General features: G+C 44.9%; 1 protein-coding gene across 1 annotated transcript in view; it reads right to left on the bottom strand.

Annotated features, from left to right (window-relative positions):
* PRPF8 (pre-mRNA processing factor 8) overlaps window positions 1-24,466 on the bottom strand; it is a 497,675-nt gene that overhangs the window by 134,339 nt on the left and 338,870 nt on the right. The window contains exon 31 of the mRNA XM_069615406.1: window positions 16,251-16,411. Within this exon, the coding sequence (XP_069471507.1) occupies window positions 16,251-16,411 (161 nt within the window). The remainder of the gene's footprint in view (window positions 1-16,250; window positions 16,412-24,466) is intronic.

Raw genomic sequence — 24,466 nt, 5'->3', positions numbered from 1 at the left:
TCCCATTGCTAAGTATCCCACAGGGGCTCACCGGCTTCATTTTGCGCTGCTTCTTCTTCTAAAATTAGGGCTCCTGTTCCCACATACCTCACGGGTGGCTAACGCTGTCCTCTGCAATGCTTCTGCTTACTACCAAGGGATGTGCGATGCCAGACCTGCACAAATCCCTCTGCCTCCCGAGCTGCACTGTTGATACGTGTGTTCTTCCAGCGTGTTCCGTGCACTTGTATCAACAGAGCTTACTCCTTACGCACATGTCCACCCTGTGCATCAGGCGGTCACTGTTTCCCACCTCTATACTGTGCGTTTGTTGCACTTCGCTCCACTTATCCTGGCTATGCACCGGCTAGGCTCTTTGTCCTGGGGCAGCCATTTTGAGTGGCCGTCGTCGGAGATCACGCAACTTTTCAGATTGCATTATTTTGGTCCTCAGTATGTGATTTCAGTCCAGGTTTCGCTCGCTGTGTGCCGCCCTCCTTCATGCGGCTGTTACTGCTTCCTATGTTAAGTTCTGCGCGGTATGCCGGCGGGCATCCCCAGGATTCGGTCGGATCCACGGGAGCTTCAGGGATCCCCCAGCCTCTTACATGGCTTGCTAGCCACGCCCCTATTTTAATGTTAAAGGATATTTGTACCGCGCACTATCACCACCGGAGTGGTCCCCTGGTGCTCTGGCGGTTCTGAAAGAAATTGGGGGTGGGGTAGTTAGTTGGGATGAGCTGGAGAAGTGCAAGAGAGCAGTGATGTGCTGTTGGTGGCGGCAGCCATGAATTCTGTTGGCTGGGCTTGGGGCGTTATACTGTCGGAAGACGTTGTGTGCTGTTGTGCGGGTCTATGTGTGCTTTGTTTTGTTGTTGTAGTGTAGTGAAGTTTGTGCGGATTGTTGTGTTGTAAGTTTGTGCTTGCGTTTGGTTAGAATTTGAGAGGTGTATGGAGAGGGTGAAGTTGTTAGTGGGTTGGTTAGTTGTCTTTCCTGTCTTGAAGTGAGGCGCTAAATTTCCGTATTTCTAATCAGATGGGTTTGTGGGCGTCTCCATGTCTATGTCCAGCTCAGGGGCTGTTCGATACTCTCAGTCCTTTTCCAATATGGCATCCGTTCATATGCATAACCTTGTCCAAGTTGGGCAACTGGCTGCCTACGTAGCCCCTGATTACATGCGGGGCAGGCAGGCAGGCATGTGTGCGTCCCTTGCAGTCTAGCCCAGAAAGCATTCCTAATCTAGTAGGAGGGCGGCATCGGTAAGCCCAGGTTTACTCCCTCCATGTGTGGAGGCCTGCTCAGCATTAATCTTATTCGGTTGCTCCTTCATGTTACCGCTCCTACCCCCTTTGGTATGTCGCAATGCTAACGCTTGCACTTATGTCCAGGGGCGGCGTCTGCATTCACAACTCTTTGGTCAATGCCCCTGCCAATATCCACAGCTTAGTGTGGCAAGTGCTAATGTTCACTCAACTTTATACATGTATGATCTGTAGTACCATTTATCGAGCGGGAGATGGTTGTTCGCTGCGAGTTGGCTAGGGACGGTGGATTCTTCCTTATGGGTGTCGCCTGTGTCCTATTAGACATAGTGTTGTCTCTCTTGTTGTAGTAAGAGTTTCTTTATTTGGTTCTAGATGTCATTGTCGTCCTAGATTTGTTATGCCTTTCATTGTGTTTTCCGTTTGGTAGTTTTGGTTTTTCAGTTTGCATCTGTGATGTTGTAGAGCTGGGGTTTTTAATAATTTTCTTAATTGTAGGCGGTCATTAGTGTTTCTTATTTCTTTCGGGATGTTGTTCCAGGTTTTTGCGGCTAAGTGGGAGAAGGAGGAGCCCCCCCCAGTTTTTCCTTAAGGTTTTTCTTCCAGATGGATTTCGTTGCTTGATCCGAGGAGTCTCATTGGCTTGTTAGTTTCTTTTGCAGGAATTCAGCTCCTTGTCCGCTGATTGCCCTGTGTGTTATGCACATTGTTTTGAAGGTGATGCAATGCTCGACTGGGAGCCAGTGCATTGTTTATAGGGCTTGAGTGATGTGGTCTCTTCTGGATAGTTTGAGGAGTCTGGCTCCTTTTGGATCAGTTTCTAGTTTCTTCAGGAGGTATTCTTGTATACCAAGATAGAGACTGTTAGCATAGTCATTTCTTGACATGATAAGTGCGATTATTGTGAGTGTTTGTGGGTGAAGGAGAGGAAAGGTAAGATTCTTCTTTCCGTGTGAAGGAGGAAGAAGCATTTCTTGATTATTAACATTTATTTGTGGTTCTAAGGTTAGGGTGTTGTCCATCAGGACTCCAAGATTTTTTACTACCTTATATGGAATTGGTGCGGTTCCCATTTCCATTGGCCATGGAATATAGGTGTTCTCTGGATTTTTGGATATAATCATGATTTCTGTTTTTCCTGGGTAGATTTTCAAGTTGTTGGCATTTATCCAATTAAAGACTTCTTTTAGACACTCGATTAGGGTTGAGTGATTGGCTTGATTGTCTTCGATTTTGAAGATGATTGGAGTGTCATCTGCGTAGTTGTAGCATGCGATTTTGTATTTTTTGAAGATTCTGATTAGTGCAGTTTGGTAGATGCTGAAGTACAGTCGTGATAGGGAGGACTCTTGTGGTACTCCATTCGTTGACTCGTGGTGTGGATCTGAAGGGCTTTAACCAGACGGTTTCTGTTCTGTCTGTTAGGAAAGATTTAGTACAGAGTAGTGCTGTGTCTGTTATGCCCATGTCGTCTAGTCTTTTGGTTAGGGTGTTGTGGCTAACTGTGTCAAAGGCTGCAGAGGTCGAGTAGAATCAGGGCTGAGGTTGTGTCCGAGTCCGCGTTCGTGTTTAGGTCGTCCCAGATTGACAATAGTGCTGTTTATGTTCCTCTTGCAGGTCTGAAGCCTACTTGTGCTTGGTTCAACAGGTGGTGTTTTTCTACGTGTTCTTGGGTTAATTTGTAGACGTAGGTTTCCAGGAGTTTTGCTGGGTAGGGGATGTTTGAGATTGGCCTGTAGTTGGAGGTCTTCTACGTCGCCACTTGTGTTTAAGAGTGGTTTGAATGATTTTGGTACAGTTCCGGTTGCTAGAGAGATTTAGGAGGTTTCTGTAATATCCTGATGTGTTCCTTGTGCAAGGATTGATTTGTAGATGTCAGGCGGACAGGGATCCATGGGTGAACCTGATTTCTTGCTCTGTTTCACCAGCAAGACAAGATGAAAGCCTCTGCCGATATTTCGGGAACGTTTTGGAGTTTCTGTTGTGGTTCTGTGTTAGGTTTATTGGATGTTATGGTTGGTCTATTTTGTATGATTTGTCAGATGTCGTTGATTTTGTTCTTCAAGTCGTCTGCCAGGTCGTTGCAAAGTTTCTCAGAGAGGGTTGGGGTGTTATCGCAGCCTGGTGGGTTTCTTATTTCTTTGGTGATGTTGAACATTTCTTTTTGTGAGTTTATCGCATTGGTGATTCTGTCGTTATGCCTTATCATCGCCTTTTGTATTTCCTTCTTGTATGCTCGGATTTGTTTCTGGAACAGTTTTTTCTTCTCTGGGTTGTATTCATTCCTCCATTCCAGCTCCATTTTCTTGTTGTGCTTTTTCATGGTGCTTAGTAGTGGTGTGACCCATTTTGCCGTTGCTCTTTTTTTTGATGGGGGAATGGTTTTTCCGGGCGATCTTTGACTGCATCAGCGATCCATTTGTGTAGCAGCTCTGCTTTCCCGTCTAGGTCAGTCTGCTCTAGTTCTATAATTGATGGTTTGGTCATCTCCAGTTCTAACAGGTTGCTTGTTTTGGTGGTTTTCCAGTTTCTTTTTGTGGTGGTTGTGAGTTTGGGGGCTGGATGTAGAGTGGAGATGGTAGCCTGATGAAAGGGTTGATGAGATGGTCGCTCCACAGTATTTGTATTGGTGGTGCTGTGGTGATGAGTTTTTCCTGGGCGAAGATTGCGTCAAGGGCGTGTCCTGCTCATTGTGTTGCTCCTTTAACCAGCTGTCGTAGTTTCATGGTTGTCAGTTGTCCTGTCACTGAGTTTTGGGAGTTGGCTTGACTTGCTTCAAACCAGATGTTGAAATCCCCCAGGATGATTAGATGTTCATGCTTGATGGCTATGTTGGTGATGGCTTCTATGAAGTTATCGACGAAGGTTTCATCATATGACAGTGGTCTGTACACCAGGATGAATTTGACGTTGGTTGTTGGGTTCGCCGATAAGTGTATGACCATGGTTTTGCAGTTGATGTTGAGAGGGTCGCCAGTTTTTATTTTTAGGTGTTCTTTGAATGCTATCACGTATCCTCCTCCTTTTTTATGTTTCCTGTTTATTTGAAGGCATTTGAAGTTGGCTGGGAGGCAGCTTTGGAGTGTGATTTTGTAGTTGTCATCCAGCCATGTTTCTGTGATGAATGGGATGTCAATGTTGTTGTCATCGAGGAGGTCAAAGATCTCTATTGAATGTTTTGACATGGATCTTGTTTAATAGATTACAGTGGAGTTTAGAGGTGTGGCTTGGTTTGGTCTTTATTGTTGGGGTCATCTTCTGATCGGTGTTGGCATTTCCTTTAAGGTCGATCTCCATTTGAAATGTGGCTATAGGTGTGTGTGTCGAAGAGTTTGTTTTCCTCAGGTTCTTCTTCCAAAAATTGTGGGTGTTGAGTGGAAGTTACTCTTGATTTAGCATGTTATTGCATCGATTATGTTTTTGTTATTTCTAGCGTTGTCTGATCCTCTGCGCGTTGTGTTTGGTTGTCTGCTGTTGCCGATTCTCGTGTTGAGTTGGTTCATTCTGGTGACTGGTTGTTTGTAAGGTGTGGAGTTAAGTAGAGGGATTTTTCTCTTCTCTCAGCGTTGGTTTGAGTGTCGTTCCTGTGATTGAGTGTTTTCTGCAGCTGTGCGTCTTTGTTGCTATTCCGGTGCGCTTGTTCTTTCTGCTCTTTCTTCCACTCGGTACAGGTCGTTTCCGTGGCATTTTGGGTGGAGGGCTGTTTTGGTCTTTGTTTTGCTTTGGTCTGGCGGTCTTGTGGTGTGGTACTGGGTGAGGGAAATTGTCCTCTATAAGTTAAGGTACTGTCTGTTGGTGGTCAGCAGCTGGTATTGCCGACTTGTTTAGTCGGTGTTTTGAGTAAGGTAGGGGAAGTTAGTTAGTATTGTATCGTTGGGTTAACGTTGGCTGCCTTTAGTATGAGTCTCCCTGGAAGAGGTCCACTGCAGTGAGCCGGCTATGTGGGGTTGGGAGGTTAGCTAGTTGCTATACAAGTGAACTAATGATTTCAATGCTAACAGCTAGATTTGAGAGCCTCGCACGGTGGGAGAAAGGGCCACGCCCAGTCAGTGGCAAGATTACAATCCTAAACAAACAGGAGATGAATTACAATTCTAAACACAGCTAGACCCGAGAGTCCCGCATAGTGGGAGAGAAGCCCACGCCCAACAGGTGAAAGATTACAATTCTAAATACAGCTAGATTTGAGAGTCCTGTATAGTGGGAGAGAAGCCTTTGCCGGACCGTTCAAATGGGTGCTATACTAGAAATCGCTGTGCTTAATAGTGTGAAGTTAGGAAGGCTGAAGGTGTTATTTATTACTAAGGATGGATTTGATAAGTGTGCTAGGCTTCCAGGGTAGAGTTATTGCTCTTTTCCCCACATAGGCCACTCTTACCATACAGGTCCTTGGTCGTTGACGGCTGGCCACTGGCTTCCCCTGCTGACACTGTTGGAGCTGCCCTCTGCCCAGGGGCCCTTAACCGTGGGGGCTGCACAGGCAGAGGGCTGCCCTGGGAGGGTCTGTTATGAGTTGGGCCACAAGGGCTGCAGGCCCAATCAGAGTGGGGGGGGAGGGTTGTGGGGGAAGGGAAACCAGGAAGTGGGTGGGGGTGGCAGAGGGACGGCAAGGGGTGCTTTGGGGGCGCCTTTTTTCTGCCTTTTCTAAAAATAAAAACAAAATGGGCACAGAGGGGCACACTCACCTCACACCGGCTTCCTTGTTGCAGACAGAGGAGCCGGTGTGAACTAGGGTCGCTAGACCCTGGAAACACGGCCCACAGGCCCAATCAGAGCAGGGCGGGGGGGCAGGAAGGGAAACCAGGAAGAGGGTGCAGGGTGGGAGAGTGACAGCGAGGGGTGTTTCAGAGGCCTGGGGGGCCTTCTTTTCTAAAAAATAAAACCAAAATGGGCATAGAGGGGCACATTCACCTCACGCCGGTTACCTCATTGCAGAAGAATGAGAAAGGGGAAACCCAAGATCTCAAAGAAAAAGTCAGAAAGCACTCCTGTGCTACCAAGAAGGACATCCCCGAAAGGACTGTCCAAAGTCACACCTGTGACTACTCCACCAGCTGAGGCTGATTGTGAGGAACAACCAGGAAAGGTTGAATCAGCTGCTGAAGATTCAGAGCTGGAAGAAGACCTTACCCCTGTTGGAGATCTGGATCCTAAAAAAGATCCTGAGCTGCAGTATTTACTGGCAGAAGGTGGCCCCTTTAGGGCAGATTTCAGCAGAGGTCAAAGGGAGTGCCCTACGCTTGAAGGTCTTCGCCAACACGCAGCTTCCCAGCTGGACGGGCAAGAGCCAGGGAAGCATAGGTTATACTGGGAAGATGGCCTCTTCTACAGTGAACCAACTGAGTCTATCCCAGAGGGGTACAGAAGCCTTGTAGTGCCTCTAGAGACAAGACACCAGTTCCAACAGTTAGCCCACAAGATTCCTGTGGCTGGTCACTTGAGTGTCAAAAAGACCAAGGAAAGGCTTTCTCTGTATTTCTACTGGTCTAAGTCGGGGTCTGATGTAGATAAATTCTGTAGGCGCTGTCACACTTGTCAGACCTTTGGTACCCTGCCCAGTGGTGGGAGTCCCTTTTGAGAGGGTAGGAATCGACATTGTTGGTCCCCTTTGACCCTCCAACCTCTTCAGGCAATCAATTTATATTGGTTGTAGTAGACCATGCTACTAGGTATCCTGAAGCTATACCTATGAGGACTGTTACAGCGCAGGCTGTTGCTAAGGTCCTACTTGGTATTTTTACCAGGGTAGGTTTTCCCAAGGAAGTCATCTCTGACAGGGGATCGAACTTTATGTCTCACTACATGCAGGCTATGTGGAAAAACTGTGGAGTAACTTACAAGTTCTCAACTGCCTACCATCACCAGACAAATGGATTGGTAGAGTGGTTTAACCGTACTACGAAGCGCATGATAGGTGCTTTAGAGGAACCTATTAGAAGAAAGTGGAACCTTCTACTGCCATGCCTTCTATTTGCAAGAAGTCCCTCCGGAGGGAGTTGGATTTAGTCCCTTTGAGCTGCTCTATGGTTATCCAGTTAGAGGCCCATTGGCCCTAGTTAAGGAGGGGTTGGAGAGTGCTCCTTCTCCCAAGCCAGTGAGAGGCACTGACTATGTGCTAGGTCTCCGGAGGAGAATGACACATGACAAAAGCATCTGATAACTTAAAAGCATGTTAGGCTCTAGTGAAGCATTGGTATGACCAGAAGGCCAACATGGTTAAGTTTACTCAAGACCAGCAAGTTTTAGTTATGGTTCCTACAAGGCAAAGGGTCTTACAGGACAAATGGATAGGACCCTTCAAGGTTGTGGGAAAACTTGGAGGTCAACTATCTGGTGGACTTAGGAAATCCTAAGGAGGCCCCCAGGGTCTTTCACACCAACCGTCTAAAAGCCTATGTCACCAGACCATAAGTGGGAGCTTTGCTTCTAGCTTTAGCTCAAGGAGTAAGAGTGAACCTCAACCTGATCTCTTCAGGAGACAACCTTTAGATGAGAAAATAGGAGTTAATCTCTTTCCTAATCTGACACTGGAACAACAGGAGGAGTGCAAGTTTGTTAAATCAGTTTGACTGCCTGTTTTCACTATCACCAGGCTTGACCCCTTGGGGCCAGCATGATATTCTCACTGGTGACTGTTTACCTGTTAAAAGTAGAGGTTACAGGATGTCAGATAATGTCAGAACCCACATAAAGGAAGAGGTCAACAAGATGCTTGATCTCGGGGTAATAGAGCCATCTACAAGTCCACGGTCTAGTCCAGTTGTACTAGTGCCAAAGGCAGGATCCAAGGAGTTGAGATTCTGTGTTAATTATAGAGCTCTAAATGCAGTCCCCAAGACTGATGCCGATCCTTTACCTGCGACAGATGAGCTGGTGGACAAACTTGGTTCAGCCAAGTACCTCAGTACATTTGACCGAACATCAGGCTACTGGTAAATAGCCCCGACAGACCATGCCAAGGAGAAAACTACATTTTCGACACAAGCAGGCCTCTACCAGTTTAAGGTAATACCTTTTGGACTAAAGAATGCACCTGCAATATTGATATTTGATTTCTATTGTGCTCGTACACAAGTGTTTCAGAGCGCCGCAAGGGAGGAGAACAGGAGAGAACAAAACAATGATCTTACTAGGCCCAGTGACATTGAAAACGCGCAAGTGTATGGGAGAGGAGGAGGGGAAAAGTGCATGGAAGGAGGTAGAAGTGGAAAGTGAGAAGGAGAAACAGATAATAAATAATAAAGGCAACAAATAGTGGTAGTGCAGCCAGCAATTGGCAAGTGCTAGGTTTAAGGCAGCAGACAGGGTAGGTCTGATAAGTGCAGGAAGAAAAGCGGGAGGGCTATATGGGTACAGATACAGACCCCAGTGCAAAGGGTGGCCCGGAGGCAGTGCGGGAGGGTGGCAGGGTGAGGAGGTACCAAGAGAAAACAGATCAGCAGAGAAGAGGGGGAGCGAAGGCAGAAGAAAATAGGAAGGTCTTGAGGTGCTTGTGGAACCGGAGATGGTTCCCCTCAAGTTTTAGAGTGGCAGGGAGGTTGTTCCAGAGGTAGGCCCCAGCCGAAAACATCTACCCCCAGCTTGTTTCTTTGAAAAACGACGGACCCTGAGAGACACACAAGCTGGTGTACCTCTCCCTGGTTAATCCTAACCATCCTTGAGAATGGTATCCAGGTGGCATACGAGTTGATTGGTCCCACCAACTGAAAGGAAGAAGTCGTCCTTGAAGGGGCTTCTGTGTCGAGAAGAACTTGGCAATTTGGAAATGCGGCAGGGCTTCACCGGGCAAAACAACGGTCCAGGAGTTGCAGCAGCCATCCTACCAGCTCTTCAGTTCTTTCGTTCCAGTGGTCGACTGCTTTCCAGTCCAAGAGACTCGCCTTTTAAACAGTTCTCTCCCTTTAATTTGAGCCTAGCTGTCACTCACCCAGCAAGGTGGCTGTCCTTGCCGGACTGTCAGCCAGCCAATCACGCCAGAGTGCATTTGGGTCTCCTAGGAGACTAAGCACAGGGAGTTTCGGGCACCTCCCTCACTTCTTGCCCACACCAGACACTCGGCCGCCAGAGACGGTCTTCAGTCCTGAAGCCTGCCAAAGGCGTAGTAACGAAGGGACCAAACTTGGTTTGGCGTGCAGAGAAACTCTAGAAGGTTCTTTCCAAAAAGAAACAGCGAAAGCAGACCGGGACCTGTTTTTACAGAGGGGGCTCAGACACCATCTTGAAAAACATGGCTCCCGCGATTTTTAGCTACCGGTGTTCGTGGTCGGGAAACATCATGGTAGTTCGTTGTAAAACCACTGCAACCAGCCATTTCGATAGGAAAGGGTAGCATTTGACTGCTGCATGGGTTTCTAGACATAGGGGATACTAGGTAACCCCTCCAGCACTCTATTGTAAGATAGTGTGGATTGGGTCTCGGAATTTAAAAAGACTAGTAAAGTCAATTTAACTTTACATCGTCTGGGAAACAGTAGTTTATCCCAGTGAAGGTATTAAAACCTTGGGACAGCTTAGAAAGCTTCCCTGTGTCACTGCACTGAGGGTGCAGTGTACCACATGAAAAGATGATGCCTATGGGGTAGTCTTCAAAAACCATAATCAAAGTACACAACAGTAAAACAGACATTAAAAAAATACATGAGAGAGTGGGAAAAAAGGCTCACACTCTCCAGGTAAAAAAATTAAGTCCTCAAAATCCAGCAAAGTTGCTGGGGGTCTCTAAGGCGGTAAAGGGAATTAGCACATGTATGAGAATTCTCCCTAACATTCTCCATTTCTTGCTGGAAAGGTCCTTCTTGAGATTTACTCTGCGTGCCAAACCAGGTTTTGTCCCTTTGTTCATTTCTGTTAGGCAAAGTTTGTATGCAGTACCCTCTGCGAACACTACAAACAACTTTGACTACATGTATAGGCAACTCAACCTTTGGTATAAGCTTGTACTACACAGTTGTGGTAGCGTGTTGAGCAGCCAGGCTTATCTCAAGAGGGGAAATGTGAGGTGTAGTGGAGTTACATAAAGATTCACAGTTACAGGTATTCAAATAAACTCTTACACTCAAGGTTTCTTGCATAAACAATTATTAATTTTCAGTCAGTTATAAAGCCTTCAGAAGGGAGCAAATAGAATAATAACACAAATACACTTCAATACTGAACACTCTTATTTTCTAAATCAGTAAAGGCCCTTTTGGGATGGCCCACAGACACAACCTACACCCATAGGTGACTTCAATAACTAGGGTGCTGGGGACATTAATATCTTACTGTTGGCATTTAGAATACCGTTAGATGTTGGTAAAAGGCAAAGGTTATTAGAACCACAAGAGACCACAAATATTCATAAGCAGGGCAAACATTTTCAGATTCCTAGAGAAGAGTCATTCAATTCAATAGGCTAAACCAAAGTCAATGGGCAAAAGTCTTGTATAGGATGAAGCACTTCTGGTAAGTAAATGGAAAAGTCTTTGCAAAAGTTCTTAGGAGTCTTTGATGAAAAGAAGAATCAAATGTAGGGCCACAAGCTGATTAGACTTAAGTTGTAGATGTTTCAAGCAAATCTACAGTAAGAGGTAGTTCTCTTAGACTAGTTTTACAGTACCTTAGCAATGAAGAAAAAGATGCAGCTGATGACCTCTGTTCCTGTACAGCTCTGCAAATCTTGCTGTTCCTGGGCCTCAGTTGTCGGGACAAGAGGGAGGACGTCGGGGGACTCCTGCCGTGCATTGGGACGGTCAAAACCTGCAACCACCAAACTTCACTTTCAGTGGCTGTTTAGTGTTTCAGCTCCTCGCGGCTACGCAAATAGCAACAGAGCAGTTCCTGGCTGTCGAGATGGGCTTTCCTTGCTTCTGGGGTCCCACACTCTGTTGAGGGGGCTCAGGCTTGGTCAGTCCTGTTTCCTGGGAGTCCGGACGATTTTCCAAAAGATCTAGGCCAGCCTAAAAGCAACACACAATCTAGTGTTCCTCTTCCTGGCTATACGGTTTCCAGCAGCAACTCTGTGGAAATACAACCAGCTCTGAGATGGATGTCCAGGTGGCTTACTTTGGAGTTGATTGGTGCCACCAACTCAAAAGGGAGAAGTCGTCCTTGCAGGGGCTTCCCAGTCGATGCGAACCTGGCATTTCGGCACTGCAGCAGAGCTTCGGCAGGCAAATCAACGGTCCAGGAGTTGCAGCAGGCATCCTCTTCAAGTTTTTCTTCAGTTCCTTCGTCCACTGGTCGACTCGGCCTTCCAAGCCAAGAGACTCCTTCTATTCAGTTCTCTCCCAATCATTCCAGTTTAGCTGTCACTCACCCATCAGGGTGGCTGTCCTTGCCGGACAGTCAGTCAGCCAATCACTACAGAGTGCATTTGGGTCTTCTAAGAGACTAAGCACAGGGAGTTTCGGGCACCTCCCTCACTTCCTGCCTACCCCAGACATTCTGGAGCCAGGGGCGGTTTCACTCCTGAAGCCGGCCAAAGGAGAACATGAACAAAGAGACCAAACCTGGTTTGGGGCGCAGAGAAAATCTCTAGAAGGACATTTCCACAAAGAAATGGCAAAAAAAGAAGACCGAGGGCCATTTTGTCAAAGATAGCTCCTGCACCATTTTGAAAAAGATGGCTCCCGTTGTTGCTTTACCGGAGCTGCGAACGCAGCCCGCGGTATATGCAAACCATGGTAGTTCAAACAAAACCACTGCCACCAGCCATTCAGTGAGGGAAGGGTAACATTAAAAATGTTACATGAGAATCTAGACCAAGGGGATACCAAGTAACCCCTCCAGCACTCTATCGTAAAATAAGGTGTGCTGGGTCTAGAAAGTTACAATGGTAAAGTCAATTTCACGTGACTGCCCTGGGAAAGAGTAGTTTATCCCAGAGAAGGCATTTAAACCTTTGGGAAATCTGAAAGCCTTCCCTGTGCCAATGCACTGAAGGTGCTGGGTGACAATGTAAAATATAATGCCTATGGAGTGTGCCAGTGATATATCAATGTCCAGTGTCCTAAGTATTTAATTCACCTCAGGTGGTTGGAAGCGTCTGTGTGCCATCCCAAATGGGAATTAATGATTTATTGAAACAGTGTGTATTTATTGAAGTATATTTGTGTGTTACATATTTGCTCCCTCGTTAGGCAATGTTTGATACAGTATAGGCACGTTATAAATGCCATATCATATCAGTACCCTTTGGGTGCACTACAACAACCGTGACCTCCTGGCAATAGGGACCCAAACTTTGGTATAAGTCTGCACTACAAGGGTTGGTAGTGTGGTTGAGCAGCCAGGCCCATCTCAAGAGGGGTCAATGTGAGCAGTAGGGTGGTTACACAGATTCACAGAGATCCAAATAAACACTGATACTCAAGGTTTCTTGATTAAACAATTATTAATTTGTCAGTTTGAATAAGCCTTCTTCAGAAGGGGCAATATAACAGTAACACACAAATACACTCCAAAATACACAATCAGTTTATCTAAATCAGCAAATACCCATTTGGGATGGCACACAGACACTTCCTACACCATTAGGTGACTTAATTAGCTAGGACATTAATAGATCACTGGTGCATTTAGAGCAGTACTGTAAAAGGTATTAGAATAAGAAGTTTTCGCACACATATTCTGAAGCAGGTAAGTACTTTTTGAAATCCCAATGTAAAGTAAGTCACCCCTTCCTGGAAGGAAGACAAAAACACAGAAGGAAGAAGAGTCATTCAAGGAGCCAGGCCAACCAAAGTTAATGGGCAAAAGTCTGGGTGAGCTGAAGCACTTCTGGTAGGTAAGTAAAAGTCTTGCACAATGTTTTAGAAGTCTTTGTAGAAAAGAAGAATCAATGTAGGGCCACAAGCTGTTAGGCTGGTGATGTGTAGAAGATGCAAGCAACTCTAAAGTAGTAACCAAGACAAGTCTCAACTGAGAACAAGTGAGGCTACACCACAAGAGGTAAGTTCTTAGACTGTACAGTACCTTTGATAAGAAGAAATGGTTCTAGCTGGCTTCTGTTCCTGTGCAGCTCTGCAGATCCTGTTATTCCTGGGCCTCAGTCATGGGGACAAGAGGGAGGACTTCTGGGGACTCCTGCACTGCAATGGGAAGGTCAGCGACAGAAACCAGCAATCTTCAAATCAGTGGCACTTCAGTGTTTCAGCTCCTCGAGTCTATAGCAAATAGCACCACAGCGGTTCTTGGATACCACTTCGGACTTTCCCCGCATCTGGGGTCCAGCACTCTGTTGAGGTGGCTCAGGCTTGGTCAGTCCTGCTTCCTGGGAGTCCGGATGATCTTCCAGCAGCTCGAGTCTGACTTAAAAGTGATGCACTCCAATCTGGTGTTCCTCTCCCTGGCAGTTCGGTTCCTGCAGCAGCATGGAAGTACAGCCAGCTCTGAGAGGATGTGTAGATGAGATCACTTTGGAGTGGATTGGTCCCACGAACTCAAGGGGAAGTAGTCCTTGCAGGGCTTCTCTGGTCGAGGTGAATTCAGAGCTTCAGCACAGCAACAGGGCTTCACCGGGCAAACCAATGGTCCAGGAGTTGCAGCAGGCGTCTCTTCCAAGTCGTTCTTCGGATTCCTTCGTCCAGTGGTCGACTGCCTTCCAAGCCAAAAAGCCTTGCTTTTATGCAGGTTTCTCGCATTCATTCCAGCCTGTCAATCACTCAGCAGGGTGACTGTCCTTGCTGGACAGCCAGCCGGCCAATCCCCTTAGGGTGCATTCCTGTAACCTAGGAGAAGAAGCACAGGGAGTTTCAGGCACCTCCCTCACTTCCTGCCCAACACCCTGGAGCCAGAGGCAGGCTTCACTCGTGAATCCCGCCAAAGACTAAGCGAACAAAGGGACCAAACCTGGTTTGGTGCACAGAGTACATCAAGTAGGACCACCCCACAAAGAAATGGCGAAAAAAGACTGGGGCCATTTAGACAAAAATGGCACCCAATGGTGCTTCCCTGCAGCTGCGAATGCAGCCCGCGGTAAACACACTACAGTAGTTGAAAGTAAACCACTGTCACCAGCCATTGATTGTAGAAAGGGCAACATAAAAATGTTACATGAGAAACTAGACAAAGGTGACACTAAGTAACCTCTTCACCACCCTATTTGTAAGATAGTGTGTGCTGGTCTAGAAAGTTGCAAATGTAAGTAAAGTCATTTTCACTTCACTGCTCTTGGAAACAGCATCAACAAGAGAAGGTATTTAAACCTTTGTGACATCTGAAAGACTTCCCTGTGTCAATGCACTGAAGGTGCTGTGTGCCACAATGTAAAGATGATGCCAATGGAGTTTGTCAGACTCCAAAGTACAAAGAAACAGTCAAAGTCTCACACAAATACATGAAAGAGAGGCGGAAAGAGGGTCTCATTCTCTTTAGGTAAGAAAATTAAAAGTCAACAAATCCACAAAGGTGCTGGTCGTCTCTAAGGTAGAGTGGAATTAGCACATTTCTGAGAATTCTCCCTAACAGTTAACATGTGTCACAAATATTTTACTATGTACTAGAGGTTGTTGGGATTACAGTGACTGGCCATACATTGGCATTGTGGATTTTAAACATAATATCCATACTGGGAGATTATGGCCCGATCTTGCCTCATACATAAGAGCTATGCATGGAGGACAGAATAACCTTCTCCAAAGCCTGGGGCCAAGCATGACGCATGCCTCCAGCCTCTTGTGGAAAATGGGGGAGGTTTTAGGGGTAAATGTGAGTGACTCAAAGGAGAAGGGGGCCTAGAACACAGCCCGCCGGTATCAAAAATCACACCATACAAGACCAATCAGAAAAGAGTAGGTCCTAACCCTCTTTCTGAGCTTTTGTGTTTTGAAAAACTGGCTCTTCACAGGCTTCACAAAAAAAAAACCACACACACACAAATCAGACCTGATTGCCAGACGCAATGTCCAACAACTAATTTTAGTGCAGGTGTTTAAAATTTCTGGCCCATGTAATTTTGGCATGTGTGGCAGTGTGGGTTCCAATTAGTCCACTGGGTACTTCCTGTAGGTTTCCTTTGTGGTTCGGAGCGCCTTGAAGTTTACTTTAGTGTGAACCTCTAAAAGGGGCAGCTGGCAAAGGGCTTTGCAAACATGGTTAAACCCCAATAAAGATACCACAGCAGAAACCTTGGGTAGATCTGGAAACCTTGTACTTACTCAAAACATCAGCCTAAGGCCAAGCTTTGAAACGGTCTACACTTCACAGGAGATCCATCATTGAGGAAGACAAATGACTGGTCTTTGAAGAACAAGTCACGTGGTCTTGTTCCCTTTGGGTACACTGGTTTATTCAACTGAAATGTTGATTGCCTCATCTACTTCAGAGCAGTGAGGTCCTGGGAATACCATCACAAACTCAATGACAGTGGGCCAACAGACAAGTCACTTACTGAGAAACAACTTAAAGAGCAGTGCAGAGCACACGTGCAGACCAACAGAGCTCGGTCCTCAGACACTTGAGCAAAAGGTAATGGAGGTATGTTCTTGGAGAACTGCGACTGCCACAAAATTGGTAGTCCATGCCATAGACATGAGTTTGGAGATAAGCTCAAGAGCATGTGGTCCATATCAGCAGCTGTAAATCAAAGGTACCGGGAGACAGTAGCTCATAAGGAGGAAGAACCTGCGATCACGCATGTAGATGGAACTATATTTTTAGAAATCACATGTTTGCTTTGCAGTCTATTCCCCTGTTCCGACCTGTAGATACGACACATTGGGAGTTTAAAGGAGAGGTAAAGCATAGCAATACTCAAAACTTTACATAAAATACAAAGCAGCGTTTTGAGGAACACCTCACAGAAGGCTCTGCATCCCTATTGCCCTCAGAGATCCCCATGGATAACTGTTTATCTACATGATATATGTCCTAGAAAGAAAAAGGGTCCCGTCCCACTATGGAGCAAGCCCTAACACTACAGTCACAAAGCGTATAAATGTCCCACATATTACAACTGTTTCACACATTAACTACCTCTACAAAGGGAGCTTGGAATGTATGGCAGACACTGCTTCAGAGACACTCACTTTGAATCCGCAAGTAGAGAGGGGCGAGACACATTCCATTTGTAGGAGGCAAAGAGAAGAATGTCAGCGCAGGATGAATTCATCTTGTAGGACTTCCTGGGATGGATGGTCTCCTTCTGTACAGTTTCAATCTCCAAAGCATCTAACTCCTGATCAAATACCTGCAAGGAAAATGTAGGGGTGAGAACATGGTCTTGAATAAGGACTCTTTATGATATGTTGACAGAGTGCTTCACATGGGGCTATATCAATTTGAGAAAGTACAGGAGAATAAACAACTACCAACTACGAGGAGCAGCATACTAATGAACACATTACCAATCGTAGGTTTCCTTAAACTGAGCAGCATGTAAAGCAGGTACGTCCAAAATGAAGTCACAAACACTTTTAGGAAGAATGTCCGTAGCCCCCCGTTAGGTAGAATGTTCATCTTGTGTGTAATTCTCCCCATTTGGCGAGTTCCCCAGCACGTTGTATTATTGGATTTTTGTCTGACTAACCGTTTACTCACTCATTCTTTTCTGTGACTGAAGTCTGCTTTCCTCCATCTTTTTATGGCATCTGTATTTTATCTCTATTGCAGCACACAGCACCTTCTGTGCAGTGTTGCTGGAAGCTCTTTGAGCTTTGCTCTTTGGTTTTCTTTTACATTCCTATGATAACATACTGTTACCAGGATAGGGGGATATTTAGCACACCCCACTGTAGAAATGGTGAAAAAAGAAGGACCACATCATTCTAGCAGAATGGTGACCCTCATTTACATTACCGTGGCCGATTTGACCGGTTACGAGTAATATGACTAAAAAGTAATTAAGGTAAAACCACTGCCACCAGCCATTCAAGTTAACTTGCAATTGTAACACAAATGCTACCAGGTAATTGAGCAAGGGATACACTGTATCTCCTCTAGCACTCCACATAAGGTGGGGTGTGCTGGCATACTATATAAAATGTAAAGAGGAAGCAAATCCCCACTTTACCCCTTCGGAACAGTAGTTCATCCAAGTACATTAAGGTTAACTTACAAAGGGAAGCCCAAAGGGGCATCCCAGCCTAAGCCCAAAAGATATGGGGCACTATAAATCCATACACACACACACACACTATGGAGACATACAAAGGTCACCCATACAAAAAATAAATTAACAAAGTAAAAGACTATTTGAGAGGGGAAAAAGATTCTTACTCACATAGGGACAAAGTAAAATAATCACCAAGTCCAAGCAAAAAGTTCTGGGGTTGACACATATCAGGAAGATTACTTGGCCGGGTAGTCAGGCGGCCCTGCGCATGGTGGTGTCTGGAGGCTGTGCTGCGCGCAGCGGCTGGAATCGCAAACTTAGGCAGCGTTAGGTAAGATTTTGTGAAGTCCAACTGGTTTGGGACTTTACAAGACTTATCTGCTAGGTAATTGGTAGGTAAAGATTTGGGGTAGTACCCTTAGTGTACACTACAACAATCTCAGCCTCGTGGCAACAGAACCCAACCTTTGGTACAAGTCTGAACTACACAGGTTGGTAGTGTGGTAGAGCAGGATTATCTCAAGAGGGGTCATCAATGTGAGCTGTAGAGTGGTTACACAAAGATTCACAATGACAAGTATTCAAACAAACGCTTACACTCAAGGTTTCTTGATAAAACATTTATTTACCGGTCATTTGAATAAGCCTTCTTTAGAAGGGGCCAATATCATAGCAACACAGAAATACCTTCAAAATACACACTCTTAGTTTCTAAATTAACACCCATTGGGGATGACACACAGACACTTCCTACACCCTCAGGTGACTTCAATAGTTATTGGACATTGATATACTACTGTTGGCATTTAGAATGGTACTGAGATGAGTGTCAAAGAAAAGGTTATTAGAACAAACAAGAGATCACACATTCTTTAAGCAGGCAAATTCAACCCTCCCACAACGTCAAAGGAGAGAAGAGTCTTTCAGTGAAACAGGCTAAACCAAAGTCAATAGGCAAAAGTCTGTGGCTGAAGTACTTCTTGCAGATAAGTAAGAAAAGTCTTTGCACAATGTTTTTAGAAGACTGATGAAAAAGAAGAATCAATATAGTGCCACAAGCTGTTAGGCTTGTGAGGCGTAGAAACAAATCTACAACAAAAGTCATCTGCTGCATTTTCTTCTAACTAAAGGTACTGTACAGTCTAAACTTACCTGTTGTAGATTTACTTCTACTACTCATAAGCCTAACAGCTAAACATTGTGCAAAGACTTTTCTTACTTACATGCAAGAAGTGCTTCAGCCACATAGACTTTTGCCCATTGACTTTGGCTTAGCCCGTTTCCCTTAATGACTCTTCTCTCCTCTGCATTGGGGGGGGGAGGGGCGGGTCCAACATTATATGCCTGCTTAAGAATATTTGTGATATCTTGTTTGTTCTAATAAACTTTTTTGACACTAATCTCACGACTATTCTAAATGCCAACAGTAATATATCAATGTCCACAGTGTCCTATTGAAGTCATCTGAGGGTGTAGGAAGTGTGTGATCCATCCCAAATGGGCGTTTGCTGATCTAGAAACTAAGTGTATATTTTGAAGGTGTGTGTGTTACTATTATACTGCTCCCTTCTAAAGAAGGCTTATTGAAATAACCGGTAATGAATTGTTTTTATCAAGAAACCTTGAGTATAAGTGTTTATGCAATCATGCAGCTGTCTTGGGCTCAAGTGCCCCACTGAAACCTAGGTTGGACTCTTTTGAAGGGCGGGGGGATGAGATCTCTCAGCTTCTACAGGCCCTTCTGCCTAAACCTCAACCAAAAACTATTACCCGCTGCACCAGTTTCCCCAAGTTCAAAAACAGCCTTCTAAAAAGCAATCGGTGGATCCTAAACAGGACACACAGGCAAACATTAATTCTTGGAGGTCGGCCTGCCCCACATCCGCAATACTTGCTTAATAGACACAGTGTGCTTGAAATCTTTCCTGATGTCAAACAACTTGAGTATATAGGAACAGCGGACATTGAGTTGGTTGAATTTATGAATGAAAATGTTCTAACCACCATTTGCCTGAAGCTACGTTCGGGGTTGGTGCATAACATCAATTGGTACGCCAAGAAGCAACTGTTTGACATGGGCTTCGTTCTGTTGCGAGGTCCCACATATGGGGATGATTTTCACAAATGCACAGCCCCTACGTCAGCTTCCAGTAATGCTGTCGCTCATGAACACCCAATGCAAGCTAAATAGGTCTGCAATTGTGAGACAAATTAACTAACGCATCAGTGCGAGACCGATCTGCTAAAATGTGCCTCATGGAATACTCTAGGGCACTCCCATTTCTTTAAAAATCAAAATTCCACATTAAACAAAGTTGACATTATCATGTTTCAGGAAACGTGGCTTACCTCGTCTCCAATCTGGCACGATCATATAATGCACTTTACTCCCGCATTACAAGGGGTCAAAAGGCGACCCATGGTGGGTCTGATTACGTGTATCAAAACGAGTGCTGATCTCAAAATTATCTCTTCTTACTCGCCCAACTCATTTATGCAACTGACCATTATCAGTTTGTTCCGTTCTGTATGCGTTGGTTAATATTTATTGGAATTGTCAAGGGATTGATGACATGAAATTTTTTAGTGACCTTGCATCTCTGTTAGACTGTGTTGCTGTGGTACCGGACATTGCTTATACTGTGTTAGTCGGTGACCTTAACTTGCATCTTTTTTCACCTGGCAAAGCGCGTGAAATTGTTAGGCAAACTCAATGGAAACATACAATGGCCTCTCGTGGCTTAGTTATGCGAAATGGGTCTTGTGCCGGCGATAAACCCCCAAACTTCACTTGGCATCGCTGACAAGCTAAGGCCATAATTGATTACATATATGTCGATCCAAGGCTGATGTCTCAAGTAGTGGGATTTCACATTATACCGGTTGTAGATAGTGACCATCACATGTTAACCAGCTCTTAGTCCTTTTCCCACAGAGCAGCATCAACTCGGTAGGTCTTATATCCTGGGACTGTGAGGGTGAATGCTCGAGTGAATCGGTTAAGGTGGTCCGAAGAAAGTTTAATTAATTCAGTTGAACTTCTACATCTGCTTTTGCCCATTCATGACTGAGCGGGGAGGGTAATAATGTTTGCTATTTTGATCTCATGCAGAGGCATTCAATAAATAATCGGAATATTAAAAAAAATCCTCAGAAACGGGAAGGCACTCCTTCGATGCCCTAGTCAAACAAAAAACTGAATACCGTGCATGGAAACATAACGCCGCTCTACTCCCAGCTGGCCTTAAAATAGCTGCCCTGACAAGAGCAAAGACAGGCTATAGAAATTGGCTGCGGACACATCGCGCAACATTCTGGCAAAAGGATGGCGAACACATGCTGCAATTGATGTGTAATCAGAATACCGCACAGATTTGGGCTACTCTCAATGAAGCCGTTTCCACTCCCCAAACGTTAAAACAGATTCATAATGTATCTGAACAGGTCTGGATTGAGTACTTCACAAACATGTATGCCTCGCCAGTTCCTGTAGCCCCAGCGCAGAAAGAGGAGCAATTGTTTGCATTTCATCTTGATATATTAAGAGCCGACATACTTTATTATATTTCCCCAATAAGTCAATCCAGAGCCCCGGGCCCAGATGAGTTATCAAATAAGACCTTCAAACTCAACCCCGAACTCTGGACTGAGATTTTGTTTCAAATTTGTCAGCACATTAATGTTACGCAACATATTCCTAAATCATGGAAACACTCAATCGTCATCCCACTTTTTAAATAAGGTGACAGTAATAACACTCAAAGCTACCGCCCAATTGCTATGTTGGACGCCCCTGGTAAATTGTACAGTCGCTTTATATTGCAACAGCTCAACGACTGAACTAGGCACAAAGGGAAAGGGGATCCCTTCCAGGCGGGCTTTGTTTCTGGCCTGGGCACTTCCCCTAACATACTTCTCCTTAACTTAATTAAGAGCAAATATGCCGGACGCAAACAAAATCTATATGTAGCCTTTGTTGATTTCAGCAACGCGTTCGACTCAGTCGATCGACAGTTGCCATTTAAGAAACTTGGACAATATGGCGGTCCTATTTCCATTCTTGCGCTAATGAAACAGTTGCATTCAAACACCTCACTGTAGGTCACACTGTCTCTTGATGGTTCATTGTCTGCCTCTATTCCAACAAATCGAGGATTTAGGCAGGGGTGCATCTTGGCCTCAACAACAATTTTCAACCTGTTTTTATTAGATATAGGTATGAAGTTTGAAGAGACCATTGCAGATGCCCCCAAATTAGGCCCACAGAAAATCATCTGGCTTTTATACGCCTATTACCTCGTCTTAACTCTCCTGCTCTCCTTGTGGGCTGCAAAATTTGCTGAACAAAACTCCAAGAATATGTCTCTGAGAATAATTTTATCATCAACTTAAACAAAACACAAATAGTAATTTGCCAGCCTTCCGGAAAGAAAAAGACCTCTAGCTACAAATGGACCCTTCAAAATCAGGAGGTGATGAGAGTGCCCCAGTATAAATACTTGGGTCTCCCATTCACAGAGTTTCAAAATGACTATCTACACAGCAACTTTGGATGTAAAAATTCACTCACTATCTTCTCAAGCTAGAATTTTGCTGTTTAGATACGGAAAATTTACGTTAATTCACATAATGAGTTTCTACCAGTAAAACGTGGTTCCTATTAGCTACGGAGCAGAAACAACATCTCCGAAACCAAGATCATTTTAGGATCATTATGAAACCCTTTTCTGGAAAACTGTATTAAAGTTTCCCAAATGCACTCCGCTTCGATTGCTTTGGTACGAATTAGGAACCATTTCTATGCATAGTCAAGTAGTGTGGAAATTTTACTCTGTATAGAAAATGCCTTATAGGTGCCACCTCTCCGAATGTGTTGGGTATCCTTGCTGATCATCTTTTTTCATCCAGTTTTGAATTTTCAAAAAAATTTACCAATTATGTGTTGGAGGCATTAATCAATGCCGATATTCCTCTTGAACTACTCTTACTGAATCCAACCAAAGCTAAAATGAAACTGTATCGTGTGGACTGGATCCGCACTCGCAATCAATGTTCGGCCTATGTGGATGGGGGTACCATAATGTTGTCTCATTAAAAACTGCGCACCATGGAACCCTATTTAGTGAGGTGTCCGTCTAATTTTGTTAGAGCTCAAACGCCTGGCATTCGGTTGAATTTATGTGCGACAAGGCAGATCCTAGGCAGGAGACGAGTGATCCCTAAAGATGAAACATACTGCCGATACTGTAAGGAACCTTGTCAAATTGAATCACTGTGCCACTTGGTAGTTGACTGTCCCGCTTTGAGTTTAATCCGGAACCAACTGTTTAATAAGTATGATCAGTCTAACATTCCACTCCAGTTTGGACATTTGGGCGTACCTCCTAACCAATGCAAAGACTTCTATACAGATTGCTCCGGCACAATTTGTAAATGTTGTAATTCCATTTCAATCAGTATGAGTTAGACATTGGTGGCCTTTTGTATCATATGGACGACGTGTAGTATGACTGTGGGGAAATGAAGAGGACAGTCGTCTCTATGTTGGAAATTGTTTTGTTTCCTTTGCTATATGCTCATGCCTTTAGATTTTACTTCTTTTGATTAACATTGAAATGTGTAAAGATGCTATTTTATTGGTCTTAGTGCCAGTTTGTATAGCCACTCATTGCTGTAATTTTGTATAAGCATTTAGCTGTTGTAATATTGTATATTTTTGAAAGGTTGATTTGTCAGCCAACCAAAATAATAAAAAAAAATATTAAAAAAAAGTGTTTATTTGGATACTTGTCACTGTGAATCTTTGTCTAACTCCCCTACAGCTCACATTGACCCATCTTGAGATAAGCCTGGCTGCTCAGCCACACGACCAACCTGTGTAGTTCAGACTTGTACCAAAGGGTGGGTCCTATTGACAGCAGGCTAAGGTTGTTTTAGTGCACCCAAATGGTACTACCCCAAAACTTTACCTAACAGTGCTCTTCGGGAAATCGAATAAAGATTTAACGAACTGAGGATCATATCGGCCCATAGCACTACTTAAGATACAAGCTAAAATATATGCTGGGGTCCTGGCAGATAGAATTAAGAATGTCTTGCCGACAATCATAGGTCAGGACCAATCGGATTTCATTACTGGAAGGCAAACATGGGAGAACATACAAAAGGTTACCCATCTGATTGAGAAAGCAGAAATCATGCAGATCCCAGCGGTACTGATAGCACTAGATGCCGAGAAGGCCTTCGATAGGGTGGAATGGCCATTTCAAGTAATAAAACATATGGGGTTCGGGGCCCAATTACATCCACATGGTGGAAGCCAACTACAAAGATCTGTCTCTAACTTCCATTAACGCACAAACCTCAAATCCAATACAAATAGAACAGGGTACGAGGCAGGGTCCCCCCCCCTGTCACCCCATTTGTATGCTATCTTTCTGTAACCCTTACTAGATCTAATTAGAGCAGATCCCAATGTAAAAGGGATTCCATTCGGCGGCGAGAATCATAAGACAACGGAAAATGCAGATGACATTCTTTTGACTAACAGAGCCAGAGAAGTCGATCCCAACCCTGGTCAAAATACTAGTCGAACAAGAGAAGATTTTGGGACTAAATCTTACCAAGTCAGAACTGATGGAGTTGGGGTTGCCCAGAGACCAGTCGGAAGTCGTAGGCAGGGAATTATATGTTACTTACTAAAGTGACTAACTTACTCTTACTCCATAATCCCCTTTCCTCCATACTGTATGGGCATCCCTCGCTAGGGACGGGAGACTAAACCTTTTTCACTAGAAAAACATCTTTTCCCCCTTTAAATATAGAGGCGTGCAGGGGTGCGGTCCCGGGAGCATGCGCTCCCCTGACTCCTCCCACCAAGTCCCCTTTGACGCACCAACAATATTACCATTGCTTAATGACGCCAGTTTTATTAAGGGGGAGGATGGTGGGACGTATGGAGGAAAGTGGACTATGGACTAGGAGTACTTTAGTCACCACAGTACCCCTACATCCCCTCCCCTTTCTTCCATACTGTATGGGCGATTACAACTGACTGTAGCCCCAGGGTGGAGAGGTGACCCTCCTAAGAAAACAACTTCCTTAACACTGCCTGACCAGATGCTGCGTCCGACCTGGAGCTTGCATCCAAGCAGTAATGCTCGCAGAAAGCCCAAGGCGTAGCCCATGTAG

This window comes from Ambystoma mexicanum, chromosome 9 (genome assembly GCF_040938575.1).
Source record: "Ambystoma mexicanum isolate Mex_15411 chromosome 9, UKY_AmexF1_1, whole genome shotgun sequence".
NCBI classification, from domain to species: domain Eukaryota; kingdom Metazoa; phylum Chordata; class Amphibia; order Caudata; family Ambystomatidae; genus Ambystoma; species Ambystoma mexicanum.
Note: the sequence above shows the minus strand (reverse complement) of the source record. Positions and strands in the feature narration are given on the sequence as shown.